The sequence below is a fragment of the Saimiri boliviensis genome, chromosome 6 (genome assembly GCF_048565385.1).
Source record: "Saimiri boliviensis isolate mSaiBol1 chromosome 6, mSaiBol1.pri, whole genome shotgun sequence".
In the NCBI taxonomy this organism is placed as follows: domain Eukaryota; kingdom Metazoa; phylum Chordata; class Mammalia; order Primates; family Cebidae; genus Saimiri; species Saimiri boliviensis.
This window is the reverse complement of record NC_133454.1, coordinates 24,699,391-24,714,574: the sequence shown is the minus strand read 5'-3', so window position 1 is coordinate 24,714,574 and position 15,184 is coordinate 24,699,391. Positions and strand designations below refer to the sequence as shown.

At 40.8% G+C, this 15,184-nt stretch overlaps 1 protein-coding gene across 3 annotated transcripts in view; it reads left to right on the top strand.

Moving 5' to 3' along the window:
* Nucleotides 1–15,184, top strand: part of ACER3 (alkaline ceramidase 3) — a 159,334-nt gene that overhangs the window by 106,983 nt on the left and 37,167 nt on the right. For all 3 annotated transcript variants that reach the window (XM_039462270.2, XM_074400420.1, XM_074400421.1), the window contains 2 exons: nucleotides 9,873–9,954; nucleotides 15,079–15,114. In XM_039462270.2, the coding sequence (XP_039318204.1) occupies nucleotides 9,873–9,954; nucleotides 15,079–15,114 (118 nt within the window). The remainder of the gene's footprint in view (nucleotides 1–9,872; nucleotides 9,955–15,078; nucleotides 15,115–15,184) is intronic.

The window sequence follows — 15,184 nt, the reverse complement described above, 5'->3', positions numbered from 1 at the left end:
TTATCTTTTAAATAGATACTTGTTTTCTTATTCCAAGGTAGACTAAATGCTCTCAAGAATATACTTGAGAATATACTTGATTGGCTATTTACAAATATGGAAACAGTTTACAGACCACTCCCATTCCAAAGTTTTCTTACTGTATTAATTCTTACTTTATTACCAAGTTAATATGCATTTCCTGAATCTCAAGAAAAACAAATCAATCTTGAAAGATAAAAATGATTATGATGGTAACATTAATAAATCCTAATATTTATCTACTTTGTACTGTGCTAGGCAGTGTACAATGCCATCTCTAATTTTCAACAATTGTGCAAGATAAATGGATATTGTCCCCATTTTATAGACAAGGGAGTAAAGCAAAGAGAGATGTAGTGACTTGTCCATGGACAATAACAGAGTTTGATTTAAAAGCATACTGGCCAGGCCATTGTCCAGGTAAACAGTCTCTAAGGAACACTAAAATATCCCTGGAAATATATCATGATGGAGAAAATTACAGTGATCACAACTCCTCTCAAGGAGAGGTTGGAAGAACACTTTGAATAGGCTGCCTGGGTATGTGGTAGAAGTACAGAAGTGGGACCCTTCCTGTAGTGCATGATCAAATAATGTGCCTTCTAAGGAGGGAAGGTGAGGTTGGCTATAGGCCTTCTATTTGAGTAAGTTAGGGTATGCAGGTTTGGGCTCTAGATAAGTCACCGAGAACATTAGAGGAAAGCCTTCACCCATCACCCTGCAGCATAAGCCTTCTCTAAATGTTGGACAAGTATATTAAGAATATGTGTTTGGAGGGGCAACAAATTACTAGCTTATGTAAGGACCCGCATACCTGAGTCAGGCCCTAGTAACAAGGCTTTTGATGGTAGCAGCAGCCAAGGTGGAGCGGCTACTGCAAAGATGCCAGCTGTAGCAGGGGAGGCAAAGCTGGCAGGGTCCAGGAACAGGTGGGAACTCCCTCCACTACTGAGTTGGTGGGGCAGCAGTCCCACACTCCCAGGCATAGCTACAGCTCCCCAGCCACAGCTCTGGACCTGGGCATCCTTGCACTCTTGGAGGTCCAGGAAGCCCCTTACCCTTGCAGGCTTGAAAGTACCTGCTCCCACTGCTTGGCCTCTTTCCACTCCCAGCGCCCACTCCAGGGCACAGCAAAACTGTGACTGAGCCCAGATGCTGTAGCAACCTGGCCAGGTGTGCATGTGCTTGGGGTGGTGCTGCCATGCCAGCCCCCTGCAACCTCAGCCCCCTCTGGACTTTGGGCACTGACTAGCATGAGAGGGGGGCTGAGGGGGTACTGAGGGCAACTTGGCATGGGCCTGCAGGCACTTCTCAGCAAGAACAACCTGGGCACCATGGGCCATATGTTGATGGCAGCAGGGGGCAGACAGGTTCCTGGGCAGAAAAGGGCAGATCCCTAGTGAAGCTCCATCTTCAAGCTGGGTACAGCATGAAGCCTGAGACCCAGGCTGCCAGTTCTGGGTGGAGTTAGTGGCCCAGAGTGAGAATTTATGGTGCTTTTTCCAAACCCTTCCATGGCCACCATGCCATGGATCAATCAGCACTCACTTCCTCCCTTCTAAGCCCATAAAAACCCCAGACCCAGGCAGACTCACACAGATGACCAGAGGACCTACCTCAAATAGGAGCTACACACTCTGGGTCTCCTCTCTACTGAGAGCTGAACATTTGTTGGAATGACCTGCCTGCAGATAGGAGCTATCCACTTCAGGTCTCCAAAGAGCTCTTCTGTCACTCATAAAGCTCCTCTCTGACTGTTCAGCCTTCAGTTGTCTGCACACCTCATCCTTCCTGGATACAGGACAAGAACTCAGGACGTGCTGAATGGTGGGCTGAAAGAGCTGTAACACAAACAGGGCTGAAACATACCCCTCTCCCCTTCTTGCCCCATTGCAGGTGACAAGAAGGAGAGATGAGCTGTGGCCCTTCAGGGAGCCCAGACCTAGGGGCTCCACAAGACAGGGCTGTGACACCCTTTTTGGAGCTCTTTGGTTTCTGGCATCTCCAGGTTTCCAGGTGCTACCACATTCCCCTTGTCCAGATGTGGGTGCCCATAGTGGAAGATGCTTATGGTGTATCTGATCAAACCACAGGGTTGCACGGAGCCAGTGCCTGTGTTGGCTTCTGGAACCGCCCACCCTGCTACAACAGCTGGTATGCCTGACTGGGCATGGTGGCCAGACCCCAACCTTGCTCATTCATGCACTCCTGACCATTACACACCTGGCTTTCCGTTGGCAGGCATGGGATACAGGCTGGTAGCATGAACCAAATGCAGCCTGCAAGGTCAAGTGGGTGGAATGAACCCAGTGGGCTGGAACAAAACTCAGGCAAAAGTGCTATCAGCCACAGAGGTTTCCAGCTAGAAAAGCAACACCCTAAGGATCCTGAGACACTTTTAAGTGGTGGAGCCACAATTTGAAGCAGTTCTTATCAGACTTGAATTTCATGATACCACTCACAAAGTTAATAGTACACACTAAAGTAATTGAAAGTTTTTTATCTTTTATTTTGAGTGATCTATAACCACTATATCACTGTTGGTTCTTACCTTTACTAAGACTGATCTTTAGCCAGAAACAATAAAAGTAAGAACGCCCATCTAGCTGCTATGATTTATATGGTGTCAAGCCCTATTTCAAAGTTAGGTAAGAAGATGTAGAACAGCAGCCTGGCCAACAGGGTGAAAACCCATGTCTACTAAAAATACAAAAAATTAATCAGGCGTAGTGATGTGTGCCTGTAGTCCCAGCTACTCAAGAGACTGCAGTGGGAGAATTTCTTGAACCCGGGAGGTGGAGGCTACGATGAGCTGAGATGGCACCACTACACTCCAGCCTGGGTGACAAAGTGAGACCCTGTCTCAAAAAAGAAAAAAAGATGTAGAATAGAGATCAGCAAACTTTTTTGTAAAGTGCCAGATGGTAAATATTTTAGGCATTATGGGACAGGAGTCTCTGTTACAACTCTTCAGCTCTGCTGTTGTAGCTTGGAAGCTGCCATAGATAATATGTAAATGAATGAATGTCACTATGTTCCAGTAAAATGTTATTTTAAAAAACAGGTTTAGGCTGGCCACGGTGGCTCACACCTGTAATCCCAGCACTTTGGGAGGCCTAGGCAGGTGGATCACCTGACGTCAGGAGTTCAAGACCAGCCTAGCCAACATGGTGAAACCCTGTCTCTACTAAAAATATAAAACTTAGGCCGGGCCGGGCGCGGTGGCTCAAGCCTGTAATCCCAGCACTTTGGGAGGCTGAGGCGGGTGAATCACGAGGTCAAGAGATCGAGACCATCCTGGTCAACATAGTGAAACCCCGTCTCTACTAAAAATACAAAAAATTAGCTGAGCATGGTGGTGCGTGCCTGTAATCCTAGCTACTCAGGAGGCTGAGGCAGGAGAATTGCCTGAGCCCAGGAGGCAGAGGTTGCGGTGAGCCGAGATCGCGCCATTGCACTCCAGCCTGGGTAACAAGAGCGAAACTCCGTCTCAAAAAAAAAAAAAAAAAAAAAAAAACTTAGGCCGGGCACAGTGGTTCACACCTGTAATCCCAGCACTTTGGGAAGCTGAGGCGGGTGGATCACCTGAGGTTGGGAGTTCTAGACCAGCCTGACCAACATGGAGAAACCCTGTCTCTAGTAAAAAATACAAAATTAGGCAGGCATGGTGGCAGATGCTTGTAATTCCAGCTACTCAGGAAGCTGAGACAGGAGAATTGCTTGAACCCAGGAGGCAGAGGTTGTGATGAACCGACGTTGCGCCATTGCACTCCAGCCTGGGCAACAAGAGCAAAACTCCATCTCAAAAAACAAAAATTAGCTGGGCACAGTGGCGTATGCCTGTAATCCCAGCTACTAGGGAGGCTAAGGCAGAAGAATCACTTGAGCCTGGGAGGCAGAGGTTGCAGAGAGCCGAGGTTGCAGTGAGTCAATGTAGCATCATTGTACTCCCACCTGGGCGAGAGTACAATCTCAAAAAACAAAAAACAAAAAAAAACCCAGGTTTAGCTGGACACAGTGGCTTATACATGTAATCCCAACACTTTGGGAGCCCAAGGCGGGAGGATCACTTTAGCCCAGGAGTTCAAGATAAGCCTGGGCAACATAGGGAGACCTCATCTCTACAAAAATTAAAAAATTAGCCAGGCATGATAGTGCATGCCTCTGGTCCCACCTACTTGGGGAGACTGAGGTGGAAGACTCACTTGGGTCCAGGATGCTAAGGCTGTCTGATTGTGCAATCATGCTCCCAGGATTGTGCTACTGCACTTCAGCCTGCACAACAGAGGGACACCCTGTCTCAAGAAAAACAACAAACAAAAACTAACAAGAAACAGACTCAGGCCAAGAGATTGGCTCTTGAACCACAGTTTGTTACCTTGATCTAAAAAAATACTTTGGGGTAAACTCCTTTTGATAACTTTTTTTTTTTTTTTTGAGATGGAGTCTCACTCTGTTGCCCAGGCTGGAGTCCAGTGGCGTGATCTCAGCTCACTGCAAACTCCACCTTCCAGGTTCAAGTGATTCTCCTGCCTCAGCCTCCCGAGTAGCTGGGATTACAGGTGTGCACCACCACACCCGGCTAATTTTTGTATTTTTAGTAGAGACAGGGTTTCACCATGTTGGCCATGCTGGTATTGAACTGACCTCAGGTGATCTGCCTGCCTCAGCCTCCCAAAGTGCTGGGATTACAGGCATGAGCCACCATGCCTGGCAATAACATATTTTAAAAACTATTCTGATGTTTAGATATCTTTAGGAGAAGATATTCTTGAGTTAGCAATTGTGACTATATTGAAAAGAATTAGATAACCATCATATAATGGATTCAAAGAACTCTTAAGTATTAGTGCTAGGAGCCAGGCACAGTTGCTCACATCTGTAATACTAACACTTTGGAAGGCCAAGGCAGGAGGATTGCTTGAGCCCAGGAGTTCAAGACGAGCCTAGGCAATATAGTGAAACCCTATCTCTAAAAAAAAAATTTAAAAATTAGCTTGCATGGTGGTGCACACCTGTAGCCCCAGCTATACAGGAGGCTAAGGCAGGAGGATTGCCTGAGCCCTGGAGGTCGAGGTTGCAATGAGCTGATTGTGCTGCCACTGTCCTCTAGCCTGGGGGATAGAACAAAACTCTGTCTAATAAAAGGGGGTTTTAGTGCTAGGGAACAGCAGATATTACTTAGAAGATAAGGATACTGATGCTATAGTTCAATTTTCAGCTCTGATATTTATTAGCTGAATGAGCTTAATTAAGTGAGTCACTTAATCTTTGTTCCTTCACTTGTAAAAGTGGAGGTTATAGTACTTATAAATTTCCCACGAAGATTAAAATAAATGATTTATTTGTTTATAAAACAAACTTACTGTAAGTTATTCATGTATCATGCACTGTGAATGGGCACTGGGATTGGGAAATGAAGTAAGAAATAGTCCTTTTGCCTCAAGAAATTTATAGTTTGGTAAAGGAAACAGAACAGAAACAAGCAGCTTTCATGTGATATGATTAATACTACACCTGAGACATACAAAGTTGAGTGGAGTAGAAAAGGATAGAGCTTGCCATTCTATGAAAACGGGGCATGGTGTCCTGACTGTCATAGTGAATAAAACAGAATAAAACATAAGTTTCATCGTTGCTACCACCTCAGAGTATAAAAAGGAATATACAGAAAGAGCATGCAAAGCGTTTGTTTCTCAGACTGTCTCTGGATTCTAATCTTTTTTCAGCAATCTTCTGCAGTATCTGTTTATGCTGGTATTCCCCCATTCAGAGAGAACCTGCTATAGTACACTTTAAGTGACACTTAGAAGGAAATGAAAGGTTGAACTAATTTTTAATCCATTGTATTGACACATAGTTTACAGGTAATAAAATGCACCCAGTTTAAGTGTGTGGTTTGATGAGTTTTGACAAATGTATACTCCTGTGTCCCCATTTACCTTTATGTCAAAAAAGAGAAACAGAACATTTCTGTCACTTTAGAACATTCTTTTCTGACACATTACAGTTAATACTGACTCCTACCCTGAGCTCCAGGCCACCACCAATCTGCTTTCTATAAATATAGATTAGTTTGTCTGCTCTGGAATTTTATATAAAAAAATTATACAATATGTGCACTTTGTAACCAGGTTCTTTTATTCAGTATAATATTTTTTGAGGGCACTAATCTGCCAGTTATTTTTGATGAATATATTCACCTATGTTGTTACATATATCATTAGCAGTATTCCATTATGTGATTACACTGTTGACCAATATTGAACATTAAGGTTGTTGCCAGTTTGGGGCTACTATGAATAAAAGGACTGTGTGCATCTGTTAACAAGTCTTTATATGGATTTATGTCTTCATTTCTCTTGGGTAAATACCTAGAAGTGGAATTTCTGTGTTGTATGGTAAGTATATGTTTTACTTTATAGGAAACTGCCACACTGTTTTTCAATTTAGTTGTACCTTATTATGGTACAACTGGCAATATATGAAAGTTCCATTTGCTCCATATCCTGGCGAAGACTTGGTATTATCAGTCTTTTCTATTTTAGTCATTCTAGTGAGTATAATATACTATCTCTGTAGTGATTTCGTTTGTATTGTCTTAGTGACTAATGATGATGTGCATCTTTTTATATGCTAATTGTCCATTTGTATGTGTTAACTATCCAAACCTTTTTCCCATTTTTATAAAGTAGCTTTTTCTCGTATTGAATTGTAAAAATTCTTTATGCATTTTGGGTTCAAGTCCTGTCAGAAGTTTGTATTTTAAATGTTTTTCCAGTCTGTGACTTGTCTTTTCATTTATTGTCTTTTGAAGAACGGAAGTTTACATTGTTATGAAAGTCAATTTATTTTTAAAATGTTTATGAATAGTGTTTTTGTGTGCTAAGAGATCTTTGCCTTCCCAGGATCAAAGATATTTTGTTTGTTTGTTTATTTTACATTTAGGTCCATGATCCATTTTGAGTTAATTTTGTCAAAGATCATGTTTTCCTTACTAGTATCTGGTTGTTCCAGAACCATCTTTTGAGAATGTTATTATTTCCACATTAAATTTTCTTGATACTTTTTTCTGTTTTATTTTATTGATCACTACATGTATCCTCATACTGTCTAGTTACTGTAGCTTTATTGCAAATCTGGAAGTCAGTTAGAGTAAGGCCTCCAATTTTGTTCTTTTGCAATATAGATTTGGAAATTTTAGGTCCTTTGCATTTCCACATAAATTTTAGAGACAGCTTGTCAATTTCTACAAAATAGCCTGCTAGAAGGTTGATTGTAATTTCATTGACTCTATAGATCAGTTTGAGGACAGTTAATACTGTAAAATACTACGTCTTCTAAACCATGAATGTGGTATATTTCTCCATTTATTTAGTTTTCTTTAATTTTTCTCAGTGATGTTTTAGTTAATAGATCTTTGTTAAATTTAACCCTATGTTTTTCATGATTAGGATGCTATTTTCAATAGTATTGCTTTTTTTTCCTTTGACACGGGGTCTAGCTCTCACCCAGGGTGGAGTGCATTGGCACCATCTCGGCTCACTACAACCTCCTCATCCCAAGCTCAAGCTTATCCTCCTACCTCAGCCTCCTAAATAGCTGGGACTACAGATGCACTCCACCATGCCCAGCTAATTTCTGAACTTTTTTAGAAATAGGATTTCGCCATGTTGCCCAGGCTGGTCTCAAACTCCTGACCTCAAGCAATCTGCCCACCTGGGCCTCCCAAAGTGCTGGAATTACAGGCATGAGCCACCACACTCTACCATAGTATTGCTTTTTAAAAGGTGTATTTTCCAGTTGTTTGTAGCCAGCATTTAGAAATACAAGTGATTTTTGTGTATTGACCTCTTATCCCATGACCTTGCTAACTTATTCATTTTTCTGTTGATTCCTTAGGATATTCTTTGAACATATCTAATATGCGAAGCCATCTAATGATTTTTAAATCTGTCTTGCCTTCTGTGTGCTTATGCTTGTTCGTTTGTGAAACATGTACTGGAAAACCTTCTTTATTTTAGGCATGATCCTAGTCTCTGTAGATACAGAGTCAAGGAACTCATTGTCTGAGAAAGGGGACAGATAAGAAAGTGACTATATGTAATAAAGTGAAATAACCATGGTAATAAATACAAGCCAGGCCTCCTAAAGACCTTTGGTTTCTTAACAGATAAACTTGCTTAAGAATTTGGAATAATAGAGTTTAAAATTGAAAACTTAATATTTCACCTTAATATTTTTATCATTGTCCAAGTCACAAAATTTAAAAGTAAAAGAGATCTTAGAAAATGCCTGTCTAAAAAAAAAAAAAAGAAAATGCCTGTCTAACAACCTTTCCTTACAAATAAGAAAATAAGAGTTGGTCCAGGGCCGGGCGCGGTGGCTCAAGCCTGTAATCCCAACACTTTGGGAGGCCGAGGCGGGTGGATCACAAGGTCAAGAGATCGAGACCATCCTGGTCAACATGGTGAAACCCCGTCTCTACTAAAAATACAAAAAAAAAAAAAATTAGCTGGGCATGGTGGCGCATGCCTGTAATCCCAGCTACTCAGGAGGCTGAGGCAGGAGAATTGCCTGAACCCAGGAGGCGGAGGTTGTGGTGAGCCGAGATCGCGCCATTGCACTCCAGCCTGGGTAACAAGAGTGAAACTCCGCCTCAAAAAAAAAAAAAAAAAAAAAAAAGTTGGTCCAATTCCCACAGCCAATTAGTAAATTGAGAGAACATTCTTCCTGCCTATACCATAGTACTCAAACGTTGGATTGGGTACTCACTGACGGCCAACTGTTTGTTCATATTTCCTTATTTACCACATACCTCCTATGTATCAAGCACTATCTTTGTGCTAGATATATGAAAAAAATAAGATTTATTCCTGCACACAGGGAATTCACAGGCTAGTTGGGGAGACTGATAAGGAAAGAGACAATTATAATAGATTGGTATTTTCTACAATAATGTTTCTTGGGAATCATTAGTTCCAAGATATAGAAACCTATTCAAGCTAGCTTGAATTAGGAGAGATTATTTACTTACTGTAAGGATATGAGGAAATTATATGGAACCCAATAGCAGGAAGTACAGCCCCACCTTACTAGAACTGGAAGGGCAGGTTCTTTCCTCCTCTTTTTGCCATTCCTTCCTCTCCACATGGCTTCACATCTTTGTATCTGCTATGTTTTTCTCTCCCTGCAAATTACTTCTGCTTATTCACCTACTTGTTCATTCAATTTGGCTGTCTCCAACATCAGCCTCAAAGACTTTGAGTCCATATGACTGACTCGCTATAGTGTTGTGTTTTTTTTAAACTGGGTCTTGCTCTGTCACCCAGGCAGGAGCCTCTCTCTCCCAGGCTCAAACTCTCCTCCCACCTCAGCCTCCCAAGTAGCTGGGACTAGAAGCATGCTTCACAATGCCCACTAATTATTTTATGTTTTGTAGACACAGGGTCTCACTTTGTTGCCCAGGCTGGTCTTGAACTCTTGCGCTCAAGTGATCCTTTTGCATTGGCCTCCCAAAGTTCTAGGATTACAGGCATGGGCCACTGTACCCAGCTGACTCTCTATACTGAATTGATTCAGTCTTAGCTCCCAAACTCCAGACTTTCAGGTGAGAGTCTTTCACTGTCCCAGTTTACATCATGTGTCTACTCCTAGTCCTTCCAGCTTCTTAAAGGATAATAGGCAGTACAGGTTTTCTAAGAATCTGAGTGGAAAGAAAGAATATGAGTGGAAAGAAATGATTGGTATCACCCGATCATCAAGAGATACAGGCAAGTGGTAAAGCAGCATTCTATTTATGTTCCTACTTATATATTCTTTAAAAAGTTTCTTTCTCTCTTTTTTTCAAGGTTTGAATGTTTCAAGATCAAGAACTCAGTAAACTACCATCTGCTTTTTACCTTAGTTCTATTCAGTTTAATAGTAACCACAGTAAGTCATATTTTGTTTCTAACAGATTAATAAGCATGTAAATTTGCCATTTATGGAGTTTGGCATATATTACTTTCAGTATTTGCTTCATGATATCAAACTGAAATCTTTCTATACAAAACTAGAATATTGTACTGACAAATACTGCTGCCTTGTTCCCTGTTCAAATGTTATTTCTCACTGTCATTGAAATAACTTTTAAAAATCTGTTTAGTTTTTAAAGAGAGAAAGCAAAAAAGCAAATATTTAGTAGCAATAGGAGAAAATTAACTTTTCTCATAGATGGACACATCTATTTGTTAAAAATGAGAGATTGGCTCAGCTCCATTGGTCCTAATGTGACTATTTTAATGGTTAACTTTTCCCTAATAAGTTGAGACAGCTAGTCACTTCTAATCCTACATTAATGCTTTTTTCCCTCAAGGAAATTGCATTTTATATTGTGAAAATATTTATTTCAACAAGCATATATTGAAAACCTACCATGTCAGGCACTAGAAATACAGAGATGATTAAAAAGCAGTTGCTTATCTGTGAGGAGCTCATTCTATTAGAGAATTTAAGCATGTACACAAAAAATTACATCAAAAGATACTAATTACAATAATAGAGATAAAAACTACTCATACAATGATGAGATAAAGGTGGTTCAGTCAAGGTCGCATGCATGTGTCAAGGAAAGCTTCAGAGAGGAGGCACTTGAACTAGAATTTAACTGATGATTAGGAGTTCATCAGGCCCCTGGGCAAGAGTGTGGTGAAACATTTGTAGATAGCACTATTGTTTGTTCATAAGTAGAGAACTTTGGAACAACATAGTAAACTACCATTTTAATCACTTACTATATGCCAGATATTGTAACTAAGTACTGTACCTTTACTGTCTCATTAAGTCATCACCACTGGTAGAATTGGGCCAGATTTAATATGGCTAGAACATAGGGTAATGGAAGAGCAGTGAATGAGTCTATAGAATTAGACAAATATCAGATTATAATATGCTTGTATGACTTGTTTAAGCAAATTTTTATCCTCAAAGTAGTGTGGAGCTGCTAGGCACGGTGGCTCCCTCCTGTAATCCCAGCACTTTGGGAGGCCAAGGCAGATGGATCACTTGAGGTCAGGAGTTTGTGACCAGGCTGGCCAACATGGTGAAACCTGTCTCTACTAAAAATGGAAAAATTAGCTGGGTGTGGTGGCATGCCCCTGTAATCCCAGCTACTCAGGAAGCTGAGGTGGGAGAATTGCTTGAACCCAAGAGACAGAGGCTGCAGTGAGCTGAGATTCTGCCACTGCACTCCAGCTTGGGCGGCAGAGCAAGACTCTGTCTCAAAAAAAAAAAAAAAGAAAGAAAGAAAAAGTAGTGTGGAGCCATGAACTGGTTTAAAGAAAAAACATATTCAGATATGTGTTTTAGAAAGATTGCTCTGGTTATGGAGGCTGGATTAGAGGAGTATGAGGCTAGACCCAGGGACTCTTGTATTTGCTTTAGCAAGATATGAGACTCAGGTGAAAGTAATATAGCTGTGGGGTTGAAAAGAAACTGTCATAAATAACAAACTGCAGGACATGTGACCCACTTTATAGTAGATGGGGTGAAAGTAGAGTAAAAAGGAGTTGTCTAGAATGACTCCTGACCTGGTTGTCAGGATAGATAGCATGTCCTTAATGAAAACAGGAAACTTGGAGGATGAACGTCTTCTGCAGGACAGATAGTAAGAATGTTTGCACCTGGGGTAGGGGTGAAGGTAAATTCAATGTGAAATGTGTTAAGATTGAGGAGCCTGACATTAATGACATCTGAGGCCTAACAGTTAAGCTGAACTAAAGATGGAGATTTGGGAACTGTCAGAGTATAGATAGTACTAAAAATGTGAGAATAGATGACCTGAAAAAGGAGCATGGACCATTAAGATGACTTAAAGGGTCAGACACAGTAGCTCACACCTGTAATCCTAGCACTTTGGGAGGCCTACATGGGAGGATTGCTTGAGCCCAGGAGTTCAAGACCAGCTGGGCAACATAGTGAGACCTCGTCTCTACAAAAAACTTTTTAAAAAATTAGCCAGATGTAGTGGCATGTACCTATAGTCCCAGCTACTCAGGAAGCTGAGGTGGGAGGATCACTTGAGCTCAGGAGGTCAAGGCTTCAGTGAGCCATGATTGTGCCACTGTACTCTGGCCTGGGTGACAGAGCGAGACCCTGTCTTAAAACAAACAAAGACTAAAAGTACAACCTAATGAAATGCTCACATTTGAGGACAAGGTGGAAGAAATGGAGCTAGCAAAAGAGACTGAGAACAAGTAATCAGGTATGTAAGAAAGCTAGGAAAACCTGATGTCATGGAGTACAAAGATTTCTAGAAGTGAAAAAATGGAAGAACAGTTGCCTCTGAAAGGATGAGTACAATGAAGATTGAATGCTAATAGAGATTTTCAGTTAGAAGACCAGGTAACCTTAATGAGGATGCTGTCAGTAGTAAATTGGTGGAGGCAGAAGCTAGATTTCAGTTATTTGAGATGTTGAATAGGAGGTTGACAGGGCACATATACACTATTTACTTGTTTCCTTATTACTTTAGCCTAAACTACTATATTAGTCCATTCTCATGCTGCTGTAAAGAAATATCCAAGGCCAGGCACAGTGGCTCACGCCTGTAATCCTAGCACTTTGGGAGACTGAGGCGGGAGGATTGTGAGGTCAGGAATTCAAGACCAGCCTGACCAACATGGTGAAACCCTGTCTCTACTGGAAAAAAAAAAAATACAAAAATTAGCTGGGTGTGGTGGCACATGCCTGTAGTCCCAGCTACTCAGGAGGCTGAGGCAGGAGAATTGCTTGAAACCAGGAGGCAGAGATTGCAGTGAGCCGAGGTCATACCACTGCACTCCAGCCTGGGTAAAAGAAGGAGACTCCATCTCAAAACAAAACAAAAACGAACTAACAAACAAACAAAAAGACTGGGTAATTTATAAAGGAAGGAAGAAGGAAGTTTAATTGACTCGGTTCCGCATAGCTGGAGAGGCCTCAGGAAACTTACAGTCATCATGGAAGGTGAGGCAACCTTGTCCTTCACATAGTGGCAGGAGAGAGAAGTGTAGAGTGAAGGAGGAAGAAGCTCCTTATAAAACCATCAGATCTCATGAGAACTCATTCACCATGATGAGAACAGCATGGGGGAACCACCCCCATGATATATTCACCTCCCACAAAGTCCCTCCCGCAACACGTGGGGATTACAATTCAGATTACAATTCAAGATGAGATTTTGGATTGGCACACAGTCAAACCTTATCAACTACATACTGGCTAATCATTAAAGAATTTTAGAATTTCAGAGGTGAAATGAAGTCTTGTTATAATATGAAAGACGAGAATCAAGTCCAGAGATTCAGTGACTTGCCTGGCCAATCAACTTTATATAGAGAATTAGTGGCAGAGACAGACTTTGAAATCAGATCTAAGTTTGGATCCAGGTTACTTAGAAACTTTGAGACCTTGCAAATTACTTAATCTCTCTCAGCCTTAGTTTCCTTCATCTGTTAAATGAAGAAAATAATAGTATATATTTTATGATAGTTGTGAAAATTAATACCTAACACATACTAAGGACTTCATAATTGTTTGCCTTAAAAAAATGTCTTTAAGAGGCATGTCCTTTTGCATTTCTTTTATTGGTAACAATGGGAATCTGATAGCATTACCTATATGAATGGAAATTTTGAAACAAGAAATTTCAGAGATTAAAAGCATTCTCCCTTACTGGGTTTAGAGTTACAGATATATAATGTCTCATGCACATCATACTTTTAAAGCTCATAGTGCTTAAAGGAAATAATCTGGGTTTTTGTTTATTTTGTACTGATGGTAGAAACTTCCTCCAGAAGTAAGAAATTTTATAGCCAAATAATAAAATTTTATGAAATTGCCACATTAAATGAGGATGTAGAAATATCTAAATCCAGTACTTACTATCAAAGATATTATAGTCTTGTAGGGAGAGAAACAAACTATTAAATGCCACAAAGTTTATACATGAAGAGTAATGGTAGAAAGGAGGGTGAATGGCTTCTGCTATGTAGAGAAAGGATCAGAAAAGGCTTCAAGAAGGAGGTATAGTTTTAGTTGAATCCTAAAAGATGAGTAATGAGTAGAGGAGGATTTCTGAACAAAGTAGAGAGCAGCATGTTTAAAGATATGGAAGCATGAAACTAGCACATCTGAGGAAGCACAGTACTTTCTGGCCTCTTGGATGAGGAGACAAGAAAACAGTAGTGAGACCAAACAGAAAGGCAGGAGTCATGGAAGGATTTGAATGTTAGGCTAAGAAATGTAAACTTTGTCTTGCAAGTGATGAGAGTCATAGCAGGGTTGACTTGAATTTTGATTCCCCTGTACCATATTATTTAAAAATTGTGTCCCTGCAGGGCAGTACATGCATGTTAAATCTTGAGTAGGCATTGAGCCTAATCATCCACATGACATTGGAACCTACAACTAGGGTCTGTGTAACTGTGAATACATCTAGAAAGTTTAGTTAGAGATTTCCAGAAGCATAAGAAAGCACAATAAATTTGTTTTAAATGTCTTCACTTACTGAGAGCCTACTGTGTGCTAGATACTTTCAGGTATTTTAGCTTATCATTCCTCACCACTATTATTATTCATTATCCAGATGAGAATAAATGAATCTTTTAGTTAAATAACTTGCCCAAGGCTTGTAGCAAGCAAGTGGCAGAGTTTGAAATTTACTCCTATATCTCAGTCTGGTGTTCTCTCTGTTGTAGAACAGATCTGCTATAGGGATTGCCAGCATAACCTCTTCACTCCTCATGAGTATCCTTGTATCCTTATCCCTCCTTGATACTGATGCAGAGTCTGGAGTAGTCCACAACAGATCTAAAACACTCTACTGACCATAGCAGGGCTAGCACTAAGGTCTACCTATAGATATTAGCCCCACTGTGGCATGCCACTTGATCTGATTGCTTTTACGTGGCTAGATTCAAATCTAAGTAGGATGGGGGAAGCAGGAGAGGTTTGGGATTTACAGAGTAGTTGGAATAGGTTTTTCCCCCTTCATAATGTACTTCATTCACATGTGTTTTTTCTAATATTTTGCAGGTTTACCTTAAGGTAAAAGAGCCGATATTCCATCAGGTAATTTTTTGTAAATTATTACACATTAGATTGTTTAATAATAAATGCCTGCTTTGTGATTTCCTTGTCT